Below are 20,821 nucleotides of genomic sequence, written 5' to 3'. Positions count from 1 at the left end.
TAGCATATGGACAATCCTATTAATATAATGTTTCATTCTTGAACCATGTTGAGAAACCATTTAATTTTTTTCAGTGAAATACTGATGTTCCCATGATCTCAATAAATTCAGTGGAATACTATATCATAGATGCTGCTGAGTAATTTTATGGCTTTGAATAAATGTAATTACCTCAGTCTAGTCAATGGAATACTATATAAATGATGCTTCAGAGTAATGTCAAGTCTTTAAATAAAAGCAGTTATCTCAGTCTATTCATGGGAATACTATATAATAGATGCTGCAGAGTACTTTCAAGGCTTTGAATAAAAGCAATTATCTCAGTCTATTCATGGGAATACTATATAATAGATGCTGCAGAGTACTTTCAAGGCTTTGAATAAAAGCAATTATCTCAGTCTATTCATGGGAATACTATACAATAGATGCTGCAGAGCACTTTCAAGGCTTTGAATAAAAGCAATTATCTCAGTCTATTCATGGGAATACTATATAATAGATGCTGCAGAGTACTCTCAAGGCTTTGAATAAAAGCAATTATCTCAGTCTATTCATGGGAATACTATACAATAGATGCTGCAGAGTACTTTCAAGGCTTTGAATAAAAGCAATTATCTCAGTCTATTCATGGGAATACTATATAATAGATGCTGCAGAGTACTTTCAAGGCTTTGAATAAAAGCAAATACCTCTTCTCATAAGTCAAGAAGCTTGAATTCTCATCTGTAGTATTTTCAATGTCTTTGTTCAATCGGGTTATCTCAGCATTTAGGTCATTTATCTTACCTCTGAAAAACAATTAAAACATTTACATTAAAAATTAACATTTAGAATAAAAAACAGATGTGTTGAATATTATAAAAGATTCTAAGGTGTTTGATTCTTGGGTTTTTAACCTCATCTAGGCTATTCTTACATCATATTGGACAATACTTGCATCATATTGAACAATACTTACATCATATTGGACAATACTTACATCATATTGGACAATACTTGCATTATATTGGACAATACTTACATTATATTGGACAATACTTACATCATATTGGGCAATATTTACATCATATTGGACATTACTTACATGATATTGGACAATATTTACATCATATTGGACAATATTTACATCATACTGGACAATACTTACATCATATTGGACAATACTTACATCATATTGGACAATACTTGTATTATATTGGACATTACTTACATTATATTGGACAATACTTACATCATATTGGGCAATATTTACATCATATTGGACATTACTTACATGATACTGGACAATATTTACATCATATTGGACAATATTTACATCATACTGGACAATAATTACATATATTGGACAATACTTATATCATATTGGGCACTATTTACATCATATTGGACAATACTTACATCATATTGGACAATACTTGCATTATATTGGACAATACTTGCATTATACTGGACAATACTTACATCATATTGGACAATATTTACATCATATTGGACAATACTTACATCATATTTGGCAATATTTACATCATATTGGACATTACTTACATGATATTGGACAATATTTACATCATATTGGACAATATTTACATCATACTGGACAATACTTACATCATATTGGACAATACTTACATCATATTGGGCAATATTTACATCATACTGGACAATACTTACATAATATTGGACAATACTTACATTATATTGGACAATACAATGTGAGAAAAAAGGTTCTGAATTAATTTGCTTTTTTCTTTTTCAATAATATTGGTAAAGGTGGGGGGATTCCTTTTCATGGATTTTAGAAAATTCCATTTTTACTGGTACTTCAATATCTGCATGCATACCACAAAGGTCACTTTTCACAAAGACATTTAATTATGGGTACTAATTTACTGAATTGCTTGCGTGCATGAAATCTTTGAAAATCAGTACCACATGAATCCAATAAATTTACTGATGCCCCATTTCATTTTTGAAAACATTTATTTCAAATATGTTGTGTATTCAGACTCATTCATAGATTAAATAACAAAGATAATGTGCTAATGACACATTGTGCAATAGCAGATTGATGTTGATGCTGTTAGGTGGGTGTTATACATGAAATCAAATAAGTATAGTACTGCAACCATTTGACCACACTCTCTAATTTATTTTATTCCTGGCAGCCATTCTTGTCCTGCTTGTCCCACCATAAATGGATGGATCAAAATTCTAGGACATTATGTATCAACATTTCTTGACTTGCTTGTCCCACAATAAAAGGATGGATCAAAATTCTAGGACATTATGTATCAGCATTTCTTGACTTGCTTGTCCCACCATAAATTATGGATCAAAATTCTAGGACTACTCTCCAACAAATCCCCTGACACCATTATCATGAATGTATCTAAGCAAAACTATAGACTTACCATGTATACTCACATCTCAAGTACAAATGCAAGTTGTACAGACCAGGATCTGACATTGCTTAATGTGCTGGCAGATCCGGGTCCCTGATTTTGTTAGGAGTAATTAAAAGAACATATAATACAGACCCTGATCTGCTGGCACATTATGTATAGTAGTTGAGGATCTATGTTGCTTGCTTTTGGACTTGACTTATATGTGAGTATATTTGGTAAGCTCAAATTTAAACAAATCAGATCTTCTATATGTCCAAGTAAATGAGAGCAGAGTCCTGAATATACTGTAACGATCTTAATGGATGCATCTTGATATGAATACCTGGAGCCAATTAAATATGATACTGAGATACAAAAATAAGTATCGGTATTTTCTATGATACTGAGATACAAAAATAAGTATCAGTATTTTCTATGATACTGAGATACAAAAATAAGTATTGGTTTCAAATTTGGAGTTCTAACACTGAGCAGATTTAGTATTATGAGAATTTTGTGACTAAGAGACAAGGTTTCAAACTTAAAAAATTTGGTTGCATGATATATCATGATCACGCATGCAGACACAAACACCCACACACCTGCTCACATGCATGCAGACACAAACACCCACACACCTGCTCACATGTATGCTGACACAAACACCCACATGCCTGCTCACATGTATGCTGACACAAACACACACACACCTGCTCACATGTATGATGACACAAACACCCACAGACCTGCTCACATGCATGCACACACAAACACACACACACCTGCTCACATGCATGCAGACACAAACATCCACACACCTGCTCCCATGTATGATGACACAAACACCCACACACCTGCTCACATGCATGCAGACAGAAACACCCACACACCTGCATATATACATGCAGACACAAACACCCACACACCTGCTTACATGCATGCACTGGCAGAGTCAAATAATTCCTGTGATTCTTTTGAAATCAGAACAAACAAAAACAGTGAATTCCAAGAATTGATGTCCCCCACTTTTCTTGGCTTCGCATACACAATCTAGCTAAAATCCAATAATAACAAGGTGTTTACTTTAACGTTCACAAGTGTAGGTGAAATAGGATCTGAGATAATGGGAGTGAACATCTGAGATGGTAATGAATGAATGAACAAACAAATAAACTGCAAAAAAACATGATTGAATGGGTAAAACCTTGTATCCCTTCCCAAATTCAATGACAAAACACATGACTGAGTGGGTAATACACTATATCCCCTCCCAACTTCAATGACAAAACACATGACTGAGTGGGTAATACACTATATCCCCTCCCAACTTCATTTAAAAAACACATGACTGAGTGGGTAATACACTATATCCCCTCCCAACTTCATTTAAAAAACACATGACTGAGTGGGTAATACACTATATCCCTCCCAACTTCATTTACAAAAAAACATGACTGAGTGGGTAATACACTATATCCATTCCCAACTCCAATGACAAAAAACATGACTGAGTGTGTAATACACTATATCCCCTCCCAACTTCATTTACAAAACATATGACTGAGTGGGTAATACACTATATCCATTCCCAACTTCAATGACAAAATACATGACTGAGTGGGTAATACACTATATCCCCTCCCAACTTCAATGCAAGATTCTTGTACAGAAAAGCAAATGGGTGGGTCTGACTATTAATTAATGCAAAATATTGACACATGAATTCAGATAAGGTCAAACGAAAATCAAGCTGCATACAAAATTTGGTTGAAATAATGATCATAATCAAGGTAGGTATAGTGTGAAAACAAAACTGGTGTGTGGGGGTGTGTCTAACAATCAGATGCTATAACATCAAAGTAGGATTACACAAAATGTGAACTTAGCCAAGGTCTTGTCAGTATCAGGCAGCTTGCCAAACTTGGTCAAAATCAAACAATAAAAGGACTGATTGTGCAGGAAAGAAAGTGGGTGAGTTGGAAAATCAAGGCCTATAACTCTTCCAAACATACTAAGCTAAGGCTTCATCAATATCAAGCAGCATACCAAATTCAGTTGAAATCAAACAACAAGAAGTTATTGCAGAGAAACAAAAATGGGTGGTTCTAATAATCAGGGGTCATAACTCTACTAACAATGATGGAGAATGCTGATGATCAAACTCTGCCAAGGTCCCATCAATGTCTAACTGCATACTAAATACGGTTGAAATTCAATAATAATTATAGGCATTACTGGCTGGAACAAAAGATGGGTGAATCCAGCAATCAGGGGCTATAACTCTTAAATATGATTCAGTACACTGACAATTTAATGTGCAACCACAATCTCCTCAGTAATGACCTTCACACCAAATTTTGGTAAAATCCAATCATAATTATGGAAGTTATTGTTCAGAAAAAGGAGGGTGGGTCCAACAACTGAGTTCTAAAAATCCAATAAACAATGATGCAAAATGCTGACAATCAAATTCAGCCAAGGTCTCATCCATATCTAGCTGCAAACCAAACAGGGTTGAAATCCAAAAATAACTATGTGAATTATTGTGCAGAATGCTGGTAATATATTGATAAATGACAGACTGCTTTACTCATTTCTGGTTATATATTGATAAATGACAGACAGGTATACTCATTTCTGGGTGGCAGATATTATTACTACATTTCCATTCCTCCTGCTGCTTGTCCAACCCTTGTACAATCACTACCATCCAACAACTGGAGGTATAACTCTGGTAAATGATGGTGCAGAATGCTGGCAACTGAACTCAACCAAGGCCACATCAATACTGAGTTAACTGAACTCAGCCAAAACCACATCAATACTGAGTTAGCTGAACTCAGCCAAGGCCACATCAATACTGAGTTAACTGAACTCAGCCAAAGCCACATCAATACTGAGTTAGCTGAACTCAGCCAAGGCCACATCAATACCGAGTTAACTGAACTCAGCCAAGGCCACATCAATACTGAGTTAACTGAACTCAGCCAAGGCCACATCAATACCAAGTTAACTGAACTCAGCCAAGGCCACATCAATACTGAATTAACTGAACTCAGCCAAAGCCACATCAATACTGAGTTAGCTGAACTCAGCCAAGGCCACATCAATACCGAGTTAACTGAACTCAGCCAAGGCCACATCAATACTGAGATTACTGAACTCAGCCAAGGCCACATCAATACTGAGTTAACTGAACTCAGCCAAGGCCATTTCAATACCATGTTAACTGAACTCAGCTAAGGCCACATCAATACTGAGCTGTATAAAATAATTAGTTGAAACCCAAAAATAATTACGGGAGTTACTGTCTTGATCCCAAAAGTTGAAAAGAAAGGATGAGTTGATGTCTGGAAGGACAGAAATATGGCAGGATGTATGAACAGGCCCAATGTAATGTCTACCCTTTTCTATAAAAAGTGAGGAACACAGATTCATAAACAACCTGATGAGTCCAAGATAGTATGTTCTGTCTTGCACTTGTCTCTGAGGACCTGGAGAAGAAAATAAAATAACATACATATAAGAGTAAAATAATAACTTTAAAAGTTACATTAGTCTCAATAAACCTCTCCATTTGTTTGTAAAACCCCCCCCCATACAGATTTAAAAAATGAGAATGAGATATAAAAAATGCACAGAACTTAGTTTATTCATTGATTTATGATTTCAAATCTGATTATGACCAGGGAGCCCTAACACAGTTATTGTCTGTGCATTTCATACCAAATGGAAGCTATTAGCATGAAAGATGATCCTGCTCAACAGTCCTATAGAGTTCCTGGACAAGTCCATTTTCAGTGAAGGGTTTGATGCATGACTACACATGTATGTATATAGAAGGAAAATACTATGCTGTCTGCTTCTGATATATACAATGTTGAATCAAGCATAGGAAAATAATGACAACTACAAGCAGTGTAATTTCTAATTACATGTGTGCAAAGGGATATAACTCTCAACCGTATAGTAATTTATGGATATATCTGGCAGTTACTGAATAGGATGAACTCTGTTGTCTAAGGAAAATAGACTTGCCCATAGTGTATGCATTATGGTGCTGTGTTAGTATGGAAACTCTGTTAAGCATAAACCTGCAGATGATGACAGTATTAGAGCCACCCTGGTTACAGTCAGGTTATAAATAATAAACCAATGAATGAAATGACTAAGTACTGTGCAGTTTTTATCAGATTAATAATTTTTGTTATTGAAATCGGTACAAGGGTACAAACAAATGGTGATTTATGCAAAAACTATAACCTAATAATTGATATTTTATGATAAAAGGACAGTAACATACTATAAGATAATAAACATCCACCTTTTACAGTTAGTTGTCTTTTTGACAATGAATATGTTGAGACCTTTTACAGTTAATTGTCTTCTTGACAATGAATATGTTGACACCTTTTACAGTTAGTTGTCTTCCTGACAATGATTATGTTGAGACCTTTTACAGTTAGTTGTCTTCTTGACAATGAATATGTTGAGACCTTTTACAGTTAGTTGTCTTCTTGACAATGATTATGTTGAGACATCAAGCTATGGATGATATAGATTTAAAATTACCAGATATGCCTGTACATCAAGTTATGGATGATCTGGATTTAAAATTACCAGATATGCCTGCACATCAAGCTATGGATGATCTGGATTTAAAATTACCAGATATGTCTGCACATCAAGTTATGGATGATCTGGATTTAAAATTACCAGATATGCCTGCACATCAAGCTATGGATGATCTGGATTTGAAATTACCAGATATGCCTGACCATCAAGCTATGGATGATCTGAATTTAAAATTACCAGATATGCCTGCACATCAAGCTATGGATGATCTGGATTTGAAATTACCAGATATGCTTGCACATCCAGTTATGGATGATCTGGATTTGAAATTACCAGATATGCCTGCACATCCAGCTATGGATGATCTGGATTTAAAATTACCAGATATGCCTGCACATCCAGCTATGGATGATCTGGATTTAAAATTACCAGATATGCCTGCACATCAAGCTATGGATGATCTGGATTTAAAATTACCAGATATGTCTGCACATCAAGTTATGGATGATTTGGATTTAAAATTACTAGATATGCCTGCACATCCAGCTATGGATGATCTGGATTTGAAATTACCAGATATGCCTGCACATCCAGCTATGGATGATCTGGATTTAAAATTACCAGATATGCCTGACCATCAAGCTATGGATGATCTGGATTTAAAATTACCAGATATACCTGCACATCAAGCTATGGATGATCTGGATCTATGCTTTTTGATACTGGATCCAACTTGAGCATATATATTGTATATTTTGCAGATGAGACTAAATGACTTACCTTTAACACCTGTCTTCATGCCACCTAATCCCTGCTGTGTCATGGGCCTGTCTACCACTGTCACTTGGGCATTCAAGGCTGGTAAGAATATAAAGCAATACTATTTTTGTATAATGCACACCCAAATGCAAAGAGTGCAAACTCTCTACTGTCACATACAGTAAAATACTGGAAGAATTGGAATCCAAACTGTTTCTTCCAGCTAAGCTTCTATGACACTAGTAATAAAAAATGAAATGCAGTAAAAACTTTGACAGCATAAGCATCAGCCACTCAAATGATCTACATCTGAAAAATAACATACAGTCCCATCATAAGGCTTCATTTTGCCTGAAACCACAAAAGTTTCAAGCAACTCAGTCCCAATGCAAGTTTTTAGGCCAACAGCTTTAAGTTTTAAAAATCATAATGGTAAAATCTTTATGTCTTTAATTCGGATAATACAAGTTATACCACCTTTACAAATTTTTTTCTTCAAATAGTTCAGATGCTAAGTGAAACGATATTTGATCATGTATGTATGACCACTTTGCCTCGAATGAGCCAGACCTGTGAATCAGGTCTGGGACCAAAGTGTTGCAAAATATGCAAAGAACTGTTTTTTTATCCATGCAGTATTATATGATATATAGTGATTATCTTATTTTGATTAAAACAATTCTCATTTAAACCTGGTAGTATTCAACAAGAAAGAACCCAAAGTATATTTTTACTTTAATCCAAGGGCATTCATTTTTTTCCTTGTTCAGAAAATCATGACAATTCATGCCAACCAAAACAACAAAAATGAATTCCCATTAACATTTGCCTTGGATGGACAGTTATGCATCTTACAAGTAATGACACTATAAATAAAAGCCATACTTTAGTAAAGTTGAGGCAAAAGGTTATAATGATGACAAGCGGCTAATTACACTACTCACTACTACAGCTTTAGCAGGATTCATTAAAGAAAGGAATAAAATTACTCATAAATTCATTAAACATAATCAATCAAACCTAAAAGAGTAAATTTAATTAATTTTAATTTAACTACAAAAAATTTAAGTTATAATTCAGAAACAGGCTTTCTAGTAAATTGCTAGTTATATAGTAATAGATGACTGGCATACTCAATTTACAATGGCCTATTTCTGGGTGACATTATTACTACCTACCCATTCCTCCAGCTGCTTGTCCACCCCTTGTACCAGGTCTTGCAGTTCCTGGGTTCTGTAAGACAAATCCTAGAATGACTCCATTTCATCTCATCATACAATAAATGAATTGTGCACAAAAGATACTTTATTTGGACATGTCATAAATAGTAACACTCTGTATGAGACTAAGACACCATCACACACATGTGAAGCCAATGGTTGAATGAGACTGTGTGAGATCAGGACACCATCACATTGTTGTTGTTGTTCTAGTGTTTAATGCTATTTTTCAGCACAAGATAGGCTATACATGGCGGCCAGTATAACTGGTGGAGGAAGAACCCTGGAAAATCCAGGGAAGAACCACCGACCCACGAGAAGCTACTGGCAGGCTTTCCCACATACCCATGTTAGCTGAGCCTTGGACTCGAACACACGCAGACAGAGGTGAGATGGCAGTGATCCGGAATGGTGAGCGCTTTAGACCACTCGGCCACTCGGGGCCCCGGACACCATCACATACATGTGCAGCCAACGGCTGAATGAGACTGTATGAGATTAGAACACCATCACACACATGTGCAGCCAATGACTGAATGAGACTTATGAGATTAGGACACCATTACGCACATGTGCAGCCAAAAGGTGAATGAGACTGAATGAGATTTGGACACCATCACACACATGTGCAGCCAATGGCTGAATGAGACTGTATGAGATCAGGACACCATCACATACATGTGCAGCCAACAGTTGAATGAGACTGTATGAGATTAGGACACCATGACACATATGTGCATCCAATGACTTAATGACACTGTATGAGATTAGGACACCATCACACACATGTGCAGCCAATGGTTGAATGAGACTGTACGAGATTAGGACACCATCACATAAATGTGCAGCCAATAGGTGAATGAGACTGTATGAGATTTTAACACCATCACACACATGTGCAGCCAACAGCTGAATGAGACTGTATGAGATTAGGACATCATCACACACATGTGCAGCCAATGGTTGAAGGAGACTGTAAAAGATTAGGACATCATCACACACATGTGCAGCCAATGGTTGAATGAGACTGTATGAGATTAGGACACCATCACACACATGTGCAGCCAATAGCTGAATGAGACTGTATGAGATTAAGACACCATTACAAGCTGGAAACAAAATGCATGTCATGCCACTAAACATTGGGGGGGGGGATAGTGCATTCATTTTCTTAAAGGTTCATCCAAACACTGTCTACTAATAGGAGTTAGAACATGAATGGATGACAATCAGAATATCCCTGATACATCCCTGTCTTATGGACCCATTTCTAGTCCTTTATTAAAATAATTAATTGACTAAGGGTCTTTTCTAGGACTTAGGATTGCTTAAGTCAAACTCAGTAATACTTATCAACAACTGCAGCACCAACTCAAATCAAATCAAACACTGGCATTGGCAATCATACATAACTTATGAACCATACATTTGATTACTTCAGTTTTAATCTGATGCATGGTCATTCATCCTTTTAATGTTTCTCACCTAAACTTGATGAGATCTATACTTCTGGACTAACTGTCACCTTGATGAGATCTATAGTTTGGAACCAATTGTCAACTTGATGAGATCTATACTTCTGGACCAATTGTCATCTTGATGAGGTCTATAATTCTTGACCAATTGTCAACTTGATGAGATCTGTAATTCTGGACCAATTGTCATCTTCACATTGCATCAGAATGAGGCTTGATCTTCATCTATGGTTCTAGCTAATAAACCATGCAATATTTGTATTTGGTTTTCCTTGCATAAATATATGGTATTCAATATCGGACTATCACAATGCTTTGTGAGTGATAACTAGGTTTGTGCAATGTCAGTTTTGTACATATGGAAAGTAGACAACTGATAATGTACTATTTGTCATGACAATGAAAATTGTACCAACAGAGTGTACCTCCATGAACAGTATACAAATCTTCTTAAAAATATAGATTCTATTGCTTGTTAAGCTCCCATGCATTTACTAGCAGCATATATATTTCTTCATGAATCAGTCCAACATAAAGACATACTGGCATTTCTTTGGCATGGAAGGAAGATTTTCCCTCAATATTTAAGTTCTAGAAAACACCCCATTTTGTTCTGTAAAATTCATTATCTGGACAGCACATTATATCAAAATATATGGGACTATACTTGTGTTTATGAATGCCTTCACCGCAGATAAAAAATAAAAAAGTCCCAATATCCAAAACAGTGCTAAAACTCCCAAAAGTCATATTATACCACACAAAGTTAACCATGTCATCCATATATTGACTCCAACCCTCATCTGCCTTTGGTAAGCAGTTTTTTGTGTAATGGTAGTAACAAAATTTAAACAATGAACTCTTATGTCCAAAAACTCTGAAAAACTTGGGAAAAAAATTCATATTAACAGAAATGTGCGTATCAAACTTAATTTTCATTAGGTCAAGTGGTTTTGCACTCAGTCAAGATGAGTAAAACGATACATGCATTATTTTAAATCTCTGAAACTCATTCAGCTAGCATGAAAATTCAATCTAACCAAATGAATTTTTGCATAATAATGCCAACATGGTTTCCACTGAAAAAAATCCATGTCCAAAGATTAGAAGAAAAAATAAATGAAAAATCTATAATGTTTGAAATAGAATGAAGTCTATATGTACCATATACATACAGAGGGAAATGCCTACCAAATGTTATTTCTCACCATCTAATGTTTGAGCAATTCTGATGACAAACTTCCCAGTGACATATATCTGGACAAGACCAAATCAAGGTAAGTATAAATTAGAAAGTTTTGGCAGTTAGTTACCATTGCAGTTGTCAGTCTTGTTGCTGTGCCAGGTTGCCTCCCTGCAGCTGTAAAAAAATGTATATATCTGATATGTAAAAGTGATTACAAAAATGAAAACAGTAATCAGATAATAATAACAAGACATTTGGTGTGTCCCGTGCACCCAACTCAAAATCGATGACCCTAAATTCAAATCCCAAATCACATTCATTGTATTCAAACTTGAAAGTGTTTATGTTTAGATGGAGAGATATATATACTGATGGATGGGTGGATGATAATTGTATGAACATAAGTAAAGCAAATATTTCTTAGTCATCATCATAATATAATTACATTATAATGTCATCAATCAATATTTTCATAGAAAGTTTAAAATATTCATAACTCACATAGAACTTAAATGTGCTGGAATAAATGCAAGCTATCATAGCATAACTTTACATTTTAAGTATCTTTCAAACCTTTTTTCCTTTCAACTTTTCTTTCAAGCCTGGATATTTATTTTTCTCCTGACAATCTTTTATAAAAGCTAATATAATGGACATATTATTTTCACTTTTCAATACTCAGTAAGTGTGATCACAGATTGAGGGTCTCAATGATTTCTAAGCTGTCACCCTGAGGCCACACAAGTAGGACAGAAGGCATGACTAAGGCACCTCATTCTAACCCCCTGCACTACTCCACCACACCCAAGGCATGACCAAGGCACCTCATTCTAACCCGCTGCCCCTTTCCACCACACCCAAGGCATGACCATGGGGTCTCATTCTAAACCCCCTGCCCATGCACCCCCAACATGTATTGACACTTTGGTCAGTTATCATGCTCAGTGATCACAAAACAAGCCATTTCTTGGACATTTTGGTCACATAATTTTGGAGTTATTTCAAGTTTAAATCCAAAACTAACCCTTACTCCTAACCCATCTCTAATATCAATGTGTACATATCCAAACCTACCCCCACAATCATGTTCCAAAGGCCTGATGTTCCTATCTTGAACCAAGGCATTATAAACAAACACACACATGCATAGGCAGTATGACGTGATAGTCTGGTTTTTCTCACAATAAGTGTGGCGACTATTGAGAAATCTCTCCAATAACAACTCTAACTGAATTAATTAGGGTTATAAAGTAGAATAATGGTAGTTAATCTTAGTAATAAATCATCTTACATATCATTAAAATAACAATGATTACTAATGACTGATGTTTTTAGTAAATTAAAAGAAAAACAATTACAACAAGGGTAGTAAATGAAAAGAAAAGCAAGTACATCATATGTAATAAAGTGAAAACAAAAGTAAGTACAACAAGGGTAGTAAAGCATGCTGTGATTGATAAACTGCTTACCAGTACCCAAAGGCCTGGCCCCCGTCTTGGGCCTACCTACACTGGTTGGTGGTAGATTCCTGAGAGAGAAGAAAACAGTAACTATTAAACTGTGGACAGAAATGTGGGGAATGAAAATATTTTAAACATCAGTAAAAAATGTTTTAGAAAATCATCTACATTAAGTCATCAAATGGCTACCTTTAAAATAGATAAGTCTACAATACTCTTCTGTGTCTCACCTTTAAAATAGAAAAGTCTACAATCTCTTCTGTGTCTCACCTTTAAAATAGAAAAGTCTACAATACTCTTCTGTGTCTCACCTTTAAAATAGAAAAGTCTACAATACTCTTCTGTGTCTCACCTTTAAAATCGAAAAGTCTACAATACTCTTCTGTGTCTCACCTTTAAAATAGAAAAGTCTACAATACTCTTCTGTGTCTCACACAAACATTGTCTTATTTCACCATATGTTTATACAAACCCGAAGCTTTAACAGTTCCAGAAATAAAGCCTGCAAGACCTTTATAAGTAAAGTTTAGAAAATGCTGGAATAGGCAAATCATCCTTATTAGCTAGGCTAACACTATGGTTTACTGGCATGATGAGTCTATTTTGTGCATGGTTTGATCCATATTTCTTCTTATTCATATACTGTATGAATGTATAAACATTTAAATTTAACTACAAAAAAGCCATACATTGACTGAGATCATTAATATGAAAGGGGGATACATGGGGGGCGCTCACCAGTTATTATGTACTTTTGAAAGAGTGATGTATATAAGGTGAAGTTGTTTGCATCTGGCATGCCTCTATGCTACATTAATGTAATGTGGATGATATTTCTTTGGATATTGTACTTTTGGAAATTGTACATGATCTAAGCATGCTGCTAACTAAAATGAGTGCTCCTTATGCTAAAAAATTAGACTGAATTAGTCTAAAGTACACTATCCATAGCAGCTATTAAAATAGGGAAAATGAATTTTGCCAGACTAAACAATACCATCTTCTGAAAGTGCAATGAATGAATTACCAAACATATATAATGTGAAAAAAAGTTATCAGCTCTTGTTTTAATACAATTTACCTCTGAAGTTCAGGAAGTGAAAATGACCACTTTTTTGAAAGGTGCACTTCAGGAGTAAGGCCAAGCTGTATACTCTATAACCCATATTAGAGCCATCAATCATACACCAAAATAAAGGGAATTAAAGGTCTTTTGAATTATACCTAAGATATACAAGGTCTTTTTTAAATAGCTAGTATAACCACTGAGAAAACCCAGGAAAATTCTTTTTCATCAAAATTCTAACCCTATGCAAAATACGAAACTATAGAGCACCACCATGAGCATTTTAAAATACAAGTACCAAGGCATATTTGCTGGCCAAAGTTGATTATTGTATTCCATGCTGAAAAGTGCCATCTTGCAGAGTTACTGCCCTTAGCAACCTAAATCAATTGATCACTGAAACAGCTAGACTGCATACTGGTATTAACTATGACAACATCTATGAAGTCCACATTCCTTAAAAAATCAGTGTGTGAACAGTCTGAATCAGATAAACTGACATGCAATATGTGTTATTTGCTATGGAGGCTGTTGTGATTATTAACAATTATTTATGTAAATGAGCCATTTGATCTGATCAGCATTTTTCAGTTTCATACAATCAGATGGAGGATTGATATATACTGTTTTGGCCAGATATGGATGCCATGTGTCAACAAAGAATGACAACGTGGATCAAAGTGGCATCTCTGAAAGAGGTCTCAAAGACAAGAGGTATTTTTAAGGAAGTTTTACTTTTCCACTACAAGATTTCTCAAATGTGTCAACAAAAATTAAACAGAAAGAGACCCTCCAAAATGTCTGACAAGATTTCTCCTCAGTCTCTCAAACCCAAGTTATCCATCACTAACACAAATTACCTGTAGCACATGGCTACAATACTGGTCATACAAGTATCACTGACAATACTGGACATACAAATATCACTGACAATACTGGACATACAAGTATCACTGACAATATTGGACATACAAGTATCACTGACAATACTGGACATACAAGTGTCACTGACAATAATGGACATAAAGTATCACTGACAATACTGGACATACAAGTATCACTGACAATACTGGACATACAAGTATCACTGACAATACTGGACATACAAGTATCACTGACAATACTGGACATACAAGTATCACTGACAACACTGGACATACAAGTATCACTGACAATACTGGACATACAAGCATCACTGACAATACTGGACATACAAGTATCACTGACAATACTGGACATACAAGTATACAACTATTACAACAGTTATCAAATATAAGATTCTAGCATTTTTTTTCAATGACCACTTTGTCTCCCATTTCAGAATGGACACATCTGAAATATTAGAATGAAACATTTTTTCTCTAAAAATAACTCCAGCCCAGTATTTTTGGAGAAACAAAATCTCGCCAACAAATACTCATATCATGTATAGTTGTTTATAAGTCAGATCCAACTGTAAATAGCATAGACCCAGATCTGACATGTATAATGTATCTGCAGATCTGGGTCTATACAATATGTTACTAGTAGTCAGTAGAATAAAAACCCAGTTCCTGAACTGGCAGTATGTTATGCGATGGCAGAGCAGGGTCTACCAGTATTTCATTTACAATTGGATATATTGACAATACATGTACTAGACAATATTATGAGGTATTATCCAGTACTATTTACAATTATAACCAGTACTCATGGCTCCAGAGACAATACTAGATGTCTAGTACTGTTCAGTATGGTGCAATACTAGATGTCTAGTACTGTTAAGTATAATACAATACTAAAAGTCTAGCACTGTTAAGTATGATACAATACTAGATGTCTAGTATTGTTAAGTATGATACAATACGAAAAGTCTAGTACTGTTCAGTGTAGTACAATACTAGATGTCTAGTATCATTCAGTATGGTACAATACTAGATGTCTAGTACTGTTAAGTATGGTACAATACTAGATGTCTAGTACTGTTCAGTATGGTACAATACTAAAAGTCTAGTACTGTTAAGTATGGTACAATACTTGATGTCTAATACTGTTCAGTATGGTACAATACTAGATGTCTAGTATTATTCAGTACGGTACAATACTAAAAGTCTAGTACTGTTCAGTATGGTACAATTCTAAAAGTCTAGTACTGTTCAGTATGGTACAATACTAGATGTCTAGTATTATTCAGTATGGTACAATACTAAAAGTCTAGTACTGTTCAGTATGTTACAATACTAGATGTATAGTACTGTTCAGTATGGTACAATACTAGATGTATAGTACTGTACAGTATGGTACAATACCAGATGTCTAGTACTGTTCAGTATGGTACAATTATACTAAATGTCTAGTATTATTCAGTAGGGTACAGTTTACTGTGAAATTGTGTTGGTACAGTGAATAATACTAGGTAGCGAGCATTATTATATAGAAAATACTAGAGCACCAGTATTGTGACTTAGATAACTTCCACTAATATAACAAACATAGACAAGTCCATACTGACATTACAAAAATACCTGTATTTCAACTTCCACAACACTAAATGTTCCAGTATTCAAATTTCAGCAAACACCAAATGCATTTTATTATGTTTAATTCTTTTGATAAACAATCTAGTTCACAAGTTATTAACCTAACATATATTCAGTATCAATCCCTCTAAACGTAACTCATACACAGGTACTGACCACATGGTTTAGATTTACATTGGTGTGAACTGCCTTAGAGCTTTTTCTAAATGTAACCTCTACCAGAGCATTACTGTATATAGTTCCCCACTCAAACAAATCATGCATAACTAGAGATCACCAACAGCCAATTCAGTAAAAAAGGACAGAAAAAAAGAAAAGGTAAGGTATTCCCTGTTCAAATACAGTGTGTGCTGATGTCTACATTTACTAGAAAAAATTGGTTTCTTCTTAAATACATTACCCAGTCATAATATCTTAGGATAATAGGTAAAAGGTGGAGGGAGATACATCTCCTTACCCCAGAGACAGCTTCTTGATAACCCAACTGGGGAAGACTCCATCTGTCTCAGAGCGGTTTCAAATAATGAAAAATTTTCCTCCAGCAAATAAAGCAGAATCATGAAGCCATGTCTTAAGAAGCTGTCAAGTAACCTGGAAAGGTTACATGCTGTGTCATGGATACAGGTCCTACCAGATCAAGATTTGGGGTGAAAGATCTCTGAGACAAAAGCTGGAGAATGTGGATTCCAATCTCCATCCTAAGGCCTGAACAATGTCAGTTAGAGAACAGTCCTGGTCAAATGATATGCTGGTGTCCATTGCTTGTGAGCCAAAACGCAGAATAATTTAATTTAAGCTCGGGTTATTTCTCAATACGCAAAGTGAATAACCCACTTTATCCAGAATGAAGAGTTTGTGCTGATATATCTTCCTGTTCTTTCTAGAGAGGTAAAAATAGTCATGATCTCCATCAACAAAGAGTCTCTGTCCTATTAAGATGACACTTTAAAGCTCATACTGGGCCTTGTACATGGCCTTGAGCTGAAGTGTCCAGAAGAGACAGTGGTTTCATTATAAAGGTCAAGCTACACAAGGAAAGAAGCCTGTTCTTGGCGATAAAAGAGGGTGATGTCATGAGTGACACTGACCTGTCTTGTTGGAACTGCATGTAATTTGGGTCCATGACTGGGTATGTAATTTGCTAATTCTGTCAACCGTTGCTCATGCAATGAGGAAGCAGGATCTTGTATGAAAGGTGACACAGTGATGCCCTTAAAAGCGGTTCAAACAGTGCCTTGTTTAACCAGGTTATTACCCATAGGTTCAACTTTGGGCATAGAGCCAATATTTTTGGCCATGTATAACCGAAGTTGGAGAGAAGGTCAGATAAGTCTTTGTTTTGCCCAATATCCACTCTTCAATGATGGTGAAACATGTCAGTGATTGTGGAGCAGTAACCTTTTATCATACTCTGTGCTGACTTTCTCTCTTTGAAGAGCAAGTAGAGGAAATAAACTATCTGAGTAATAGATACCTGGAGTGGTATGATGTGTTCTTTTGTACACTACTGTGTTAAACTTTGCCATTTGCCTTTGCATGCTTTCAAAGTGAGGGCTTTCTTGCTTGATTCTCTCAATGACTGCTTGTAAGAACAGTCTATTTTTTAGGGTCTGTGTAAAATGATCCAGATATGTTGGTTAACTATTTCTGGGTTGGAATGAAACAACTGCTGTTGTGGTTGTTTTGAGCAGGGAAATTTTTATTATTTTTTGAGAAATATCATTGCAAGATTGATGAAGTCATTGACTTCTCTCATCTGAATGGTTCAATGAGGATGAGATGACACTCTTTTACTTTCTGTATCACCTCTGGAATAAAAAATACTGAAATACTGGAGGGTAATCATATGCATCCAGACTGTTCCAATCTATAGATAGCACATCAACTGCCCAGGCTTTTTGGCTCCAGCGCTGGTGAGACAAGTTAGGAGTCTATTATTCCACCTTGCTGCAAACAGGTCCACCAATGGACAGTCTCATTAGGCACATATTTGAGTGAAAACCGAGTGATGAAGAGACCATTTTGTCTTTATTAGTTGATTGTCCTGGGACAAAGAATCTGCTTGTATGCTTAGTCATCCTTGATGACACCACTTTAGAAAGTACCAAACCAGGATGCAAAGATCTGGGGACTTGGTTCAGCCTTTCCATTTGAGGTAAGCCACAATAGTGGAATTGTCTGATAGAAAGAGGACCCTTCTTCCATTAAAATATTCCTGGCAGAAGTGAAAGGCTTTCAAAATGGCCTTCATATCTAGTAGATGTGCCTCAAAGCCTTCTATATGCACATTGGCAACTAGATGCTTAAAAAAACAGTCATAAGCTAAATCTAATATTCTTTTATTTACAAGTAAACAAAGCTATTACAATGTCATCATTATTTTTCCCAACTGAATTCTTTTCACTTTGAGAAATTATTTTATAAAAAGAGCAAATCATGATAGATATAAGAAAAGCTTTAGGAATGCTAAATTAAAGTTTATTTGTCATACTAAATGATATATGGGGTCATCTGATTTAAAGCATGCCAAAAAGAGCATTAGGGAATATATGCTGTCATTTCTCATACCGAATTTGCTAAAATAACCAATCCTTTTTATAGACTATATTTCATAGCACTATGAAATGAGTATGCATCTTAAAAGGTAAGTAAAATTCCAGCGAGTATACATCTTAAAAGGAAGGTAAAATTCCAAGGAGCCAGGACATGATTGATTAAAACTCTGTTGAGTAATGTTTAACAAAGTGTTAATAAAATCACACAAACAAGAAATTAATCTTTTCATGAAATGAATATTAGGAACTGACAATCAATTAAAAAAGCATCTTAATCTCCTTGGCTGCTAACATTTCTATGCAGCTTTACCTAATTCCATTACAACTGCTTGAACATTGTTTGAAAGTTTGTATGCTACATGATGCTTGCATCACAGAAACGGATCAAATTAGAAAGAATTTCCCCAATAAAAAAACAAAAAACACGTGAACCATGCAGACTCAGCTGTCCAAAAAATTAAAAGTATGCATAATTCTACACAGACTTTGGCATCTTGGAAACACCAACTGGTACATCCAGAATGGGATCTGGGAATTGGTACATGTGTGTCATGAATGAGCATGTAAGTGAGCAAGTGACTGATCACGTTTGTGCATGAAGAGGGTGCTAATGTTGATCCCATGCGCCAACTAACAAAAGCCCTTGGCACTTCTCTCATCTTCAGAGGAACCATACAATAATCATTTTACATACATACATACATACATACACTAGCATGCGGGTTGTGTATTCTATTTGTCTCATTTGTAGTACTGTACATTTAGTATTTGTTCTGTTTTGTTTTAGGTTTAACCCGTATGTTTCCTGTTTATTAATAAAAATAAATAAACTCCATGACCAGCAAGTGTTGTAGTCACTTCAACCTATACAAAGCCTGACTCAGCCACATACCAAATTAAACACCGTACTGAGGGTGTGGAAATTCTGCCAGAAATAGTCAATGGTAAATACCACCATCTCACTCTTTTCTCTCGAGATGGAACGGTTGTTATTTTTACGATTTTGTGAAGATAGAACACACAGCCCTATAAATAAGACTTTCGCAATGATATTTAAAAGGGCGGGGTGGTGGTGCACCCCTGTAAAACACTGCAAGGTGATGTCTTATTTACTGGACCAGGGAAAAGCAAGACACAGCTTCATTAGCAACGGAAACAGGTGTCACTTCAAAAAACTTTTTCAATTAAAACAAAAAGATTCATGTCAATCTAAACATGTTTAACAATGGATAAACATTAAAGCCATACTAATAAAAGTTTCTGAGCACGACTTACATGGTTTCTCAAGTTCTAAACATAAAAATTTCACAACTATTAACACCGAACAACGACAGTCGACTGGAATGTTTTCTGGAATTGCGGAAATGTTAGACGCGAGAATTAAAGAGTTTCGCAAGAGTTGTTTCCCTTGTTAATCTTAACGAACGGACATTTGTACTTAACGTCACCGATCTGAATACTATATGCTTTCTTATAGTGACAAATTATGTATAACGAGTATTGGATGGCTAATGAGAAAAGAAGCTACATTAAAATAGTAAATAGAAAGTCAAACGAACAACTATTGACCGATTAATTCATATGCTGACCCTATTTTTCATTGTCGGTGGGGGTGGGATTTT

General features: G+C 35.4%; 1 protein-coding gene across 1 annotated transcript in view; it reads right to left on the bottom strand.

Annotated features, from left to right (window-relative positions):
* LOC149806527 (intraflagellar transport protein 74 homolog) overlaps positions 1-20,570 on the bottom strand; it is a 99,509-nt gene extending 78,939 nt beyond the window's left edge. Inside the window, exons 1-7 of the mRNA XM_089954196.1 lie at positions 20,475-20,570; positions 13,069-13,127; positions 11,727-11,773; positions 8,897-8,951; positions 7,740-7,817; positions 5,830-5,878; positions 690-788 (exon numbers count right to left, since the gene is read on the bottom strand). Coding sequence (XP_089810322.1) covers positions 690-788; positions 5,830-5,878; positions 7,740-7,817; positions 8,897-8,951; positions 11,727-11,773; positions 13,069-13,127; positions 20,475-20,476 — 389 coding nt within the window. The 5' untranslated portion in view covers positions 20,477-20,570. The remainder of the gene's footprint in view (positions 1-689; positions 789-5,829; positions 5,879-7,739; positions 7,818-8,896; positions 8,952-11,726; positions 11,774-13,068; positions 13,128-20,474) is intronic.
* Positions 20,571-20,821: the final 251 nt, after the last annotated feature.

The sequence above is a fragment of the Sinohyriopsis cumingii genome, chromosome 1 (assembly GCF_028554795.1).
Source record: "Sinohyriopsis cumingii isolate HCF-2022 chromosome 1, ASM2855479v2, whole genome shotgun sequence".
NCBI lineage: Eukaryota > Metazoa > Mollusca > Bivalvia > Unionida > Unionidae > Sinohyriopsis > Sinohyriopsis cumingii.
This window is presented reverse-complemented; position numbering and strand designations above follow the sequence as displayed.